Source organism: Nanorana parkeri, unplaced genomic scaffold, assembly GCF_000935625.1.
Source record: "Nanorana parkeri isolate BGI_ZX_2015 unplaced genomic scaffold, ASM93562v1 scaffold3877, whole genome shotgun sequence".
NCBI lineage: Eukaryota > Metazoa > Chordata > Amphibia > Anura > Dicroglossidae > Nanorana > Nanorana parkeri.
Genome location: NW_017310144.1, coordinates 5,885 through 8,931, shown reverse-complemented (window position 1 = coordinate 8,931; position 3,047 = coordinate 5,885). Strand labels below are relative to the sequence as shown.

The following is a 3,047-nucleotide window of genomic DNA, read 5'->3' as shown; positions in this document are numbered from 1 at the left end:
CATACAACGTTGGATGTTCTTATGTCTTCTCATACAACGTTGGATGTTCTTATGTCTTCTCATACAACGTTGGATGTTCTTATGTCTTCTCATACAACGTTGGATGTTCTTATGTCTTCTCATACAACGTTGGATGTTCTTATGTCTTCTCATACAACGTTGGATGTTCTTATGTCTTCTCATACAACGTTGGATGTTCTTATGTCTTCTCATACAACGTTGGATGTTCTTATGTCTTCTCATACAACGTTGGATGTTCTTATGTCTTCTCATACAACGTTGGATGTTCTTATGTCTTCTCATACAACGTTGGATGTTCTTATGTCTTCTCATACAACGTTGGATGTTCTTATGTCTTCTCATACAACGTTGGATGTTCTTATGTCTTCTCATACAACGTTGGATGTTCTTATGTCTTCTCATACAACGTTGGATGTTCTTATGTCTTCCCATAGAAAATAACATCAATATGAAGGAACTTTGGACTCTTGTTTCCCTAGTCTGGACCAATCACCTCTATACCTGGAATGCAGCTGGACGTGGCCCCTCCCCCTTCCTGGCCAATGCACCTCCAGGTCCTCCTAGTAATCTGGGATCTCCTCTGAGGGCTTTGCGAGATTTGACACTGACTGCAAAGCAACGAAGAAGCTCAACACAGAGTCAGTCCTGGGATGTGGGTGGGGGGTAAGTCTTGGCTTTGGGTGATCACATGATGTACCATGTGCCTTGACTCCTCCCCCTACAGAGAACATTCTCCAACAATCCCCAATCACACGATTCAGCAAATTGTCATTTAACTGAACTGGAAATCTCAGCAGATATTGGACTGCGTCTATACAAGAGGCCGGGCCCCAGGAAGTAATGAAGGCAATGAGGGGCCCAGGGATTGGACCCACCTGATCTATTGTGTTGAAGTCAGCTGAGAATCTGTTCAGAATACTTCCCAGTGGTGTCGTCTCGAAGAACCTGAAGAAGGAAAATCATGAAAATGTGACAGAAATGTTCTTCTCTCGGTGGGGATTTGTCATGTGACTTCTAACAGCCACTGGTGCCAGGAACTGGGAAGATACCTCACTGGTACCAGGAACTCGGAAGATACCTCACTGGTACTGGGAAGATATCTCACTGGTACCAGGAACTGAGAAGATACCTCACTGGTACCAGGAACTGGGAATATATCTCACTGGTACCAGGAACTGGGAAGATACCTCACTGGTACCAGGAACTGGGAAGATATCTCACTGGTACCAGGAACTGGGAGTATACATCACTGGTACCAGGAACTGGGAATATATCTCACTGGTACCAGGAACTGGGAGTATACCTCACTGGTACCAGGAACTGGGAATATATCTCACTGGTGCTGGGAATTAGGAATTTACCTCATCGGTGCCGGGAATTGGGAATTTACCTCACCGGTGCCGGGAATTGGGAATTTACCTCATCGGTGCCGGGAATTGGGAATTTACCTCATCGGTGCCGGGAATTGGGAATTTACCTCATCGGTGCCGGGAATTGGGAATTTACCTCATCGGAGTCGGGAACCGGGAATTTACCTCATCGGTGCCGGGAATTGGGAATTTACCTCACTAGTGCCGGGAATTTACCTCATCGGTGCCAGGATGATGGCATTTAGCAGACTGTTGTGCAGTTTCTTGGCGACTCGCAGTCCCGTCCATTCTATTGCTATGGAGGTGCACAGACACATGATAATGGCCAGGCAGGACAGGACACTGAACACCATGGAGTACGGAGAATGGTCAAAGCCGCAACTCTGCAGAGAAAGCAAAGACATCATCTGTCAGTGAATGTCAGTCCAACTCCTCCGTCAGTCCAACTCCTCCATACAACTCCTCCGTCAGTCCAACTCCTCCGTCAGTCCAACTCCTCCGTCAGTCCAACTCCTCCGTCAGTCCAACTCCTCCATACAACTCCTCCATCAGTCCAACTCCTCCGTCAGTCCAACTCCTCCATACAACTCCTCCGTCAGTCCAACTCCTCCATACAACTCCTCCATCAGTCCAACTCCTCCGTCAGTCCAACTCCTCCATACAACTCCTCCGTCAGTCCAACTCCTCCGTCAGTCCAACTCCTCCGTCAGTCCAACTCCTCCGTCAGTCCAACTCCTCCATACAACTCCTCCGTCAGTACAACTCCTCCGTCAGTCCAACTCCTCCGTCAGTCCAACTTCACCATCAGTCCAAAAAACATCAATTTATATCAGAATAATGAACACCAGTCATGTCTACTGACGTCACCTCCTTCTATACACACACAGATAAGGGCCCCTCGGAGGACCTCACCTGGCCCCCGGGACAGCTGGTCGCTGACATATTGGAAATGGCGTCCCAGGTCCACTTGGCCAGCCAGAAATCGATGGCGACCAGCAGAGAGTGTTTGAGTAGCTGTGAGAAGACGAGGACGGGAAGGAGGAGAATTCCGGCTGAACTCAGATATTTCCCACACGCCCTCCACGGCATCTTCGCCCTCTGATGTAGAACCGACGAGAGATTGTCATCATCATCCTCACTCTCTGACAACTCCTCTGTATAGAAACAAAGAGAATGAGAGGGAGATGATGTCAGTCGGTGAGGGAATGGTGGGATTGGGATGTCCCGGTGAGGGAATGGTGGGATTGGGATGTCCCGGTGAGGGAATGGTGGGATTGGGAGGTCCCGGTGAGGGAATGGTGGGATTGGGAGGTCCCGGTGTCGGTGAGGGAATGGTGAGGTTGGGATGTCCCGGTGTCGGTGAGGGAATGGTGGGGTTGGGATGTCCCGGTGTCGGTGAGGGAATGGTGGGATTGGGATGTCCCGGTGAGGGAATGGTGGGATTGGGATGTCCCGGTGTCGATGAGGGAATGGTGGGATTGGGATGTCCCGGTGTCGGTGAGGGATTGGTGGGATTGGGATATTTGCCGTGTTACCTTCATCCTCCTCATCGTCTCCCAGCATTTCCCGGGAGCACACGGCTCTCTTCCTCTCCGCCGGCGTCTTCTGCTCTATGATCTCCTGCAGCAAATAAAGATTCACAGGTCATCCTCTGCA

General features: G+C 49.8%; 1 protein-coding gene across 1 annotated transcript in view; it reads right to left on the bottom strand.

Annotated features, from left to right (window-relative positions):
- LOC108803567 (ATP-binding cassette sub-family C member 8-like) overlaps positions 1-3,047 on the bottom strand; it is a gene marked incomplete at its 5' end in the record, with an annotated part of 26,582 nt that overhangs the window by 19,015 nt on the left and 4,520 nt on the right. Inside the window, 4 exons of the mRNA XM_018575398.1 lie at positions 897-966; positions 1,608-1,774; positions 2,304-2,545; positions 2,927-3,011. Coding sequence (XP_018430900.1) covers positions 897-966; positions 1,608-1,774; positions 2,304-2,545; positions 2,927-3,011 — 564 coding nt within the window. The remainder of the gene's footprint in view (positions 1-896; positions 967-1,607; positions 1,775-2,303; positions 2,546-2,926; positions 3,012-3,047) is intronic.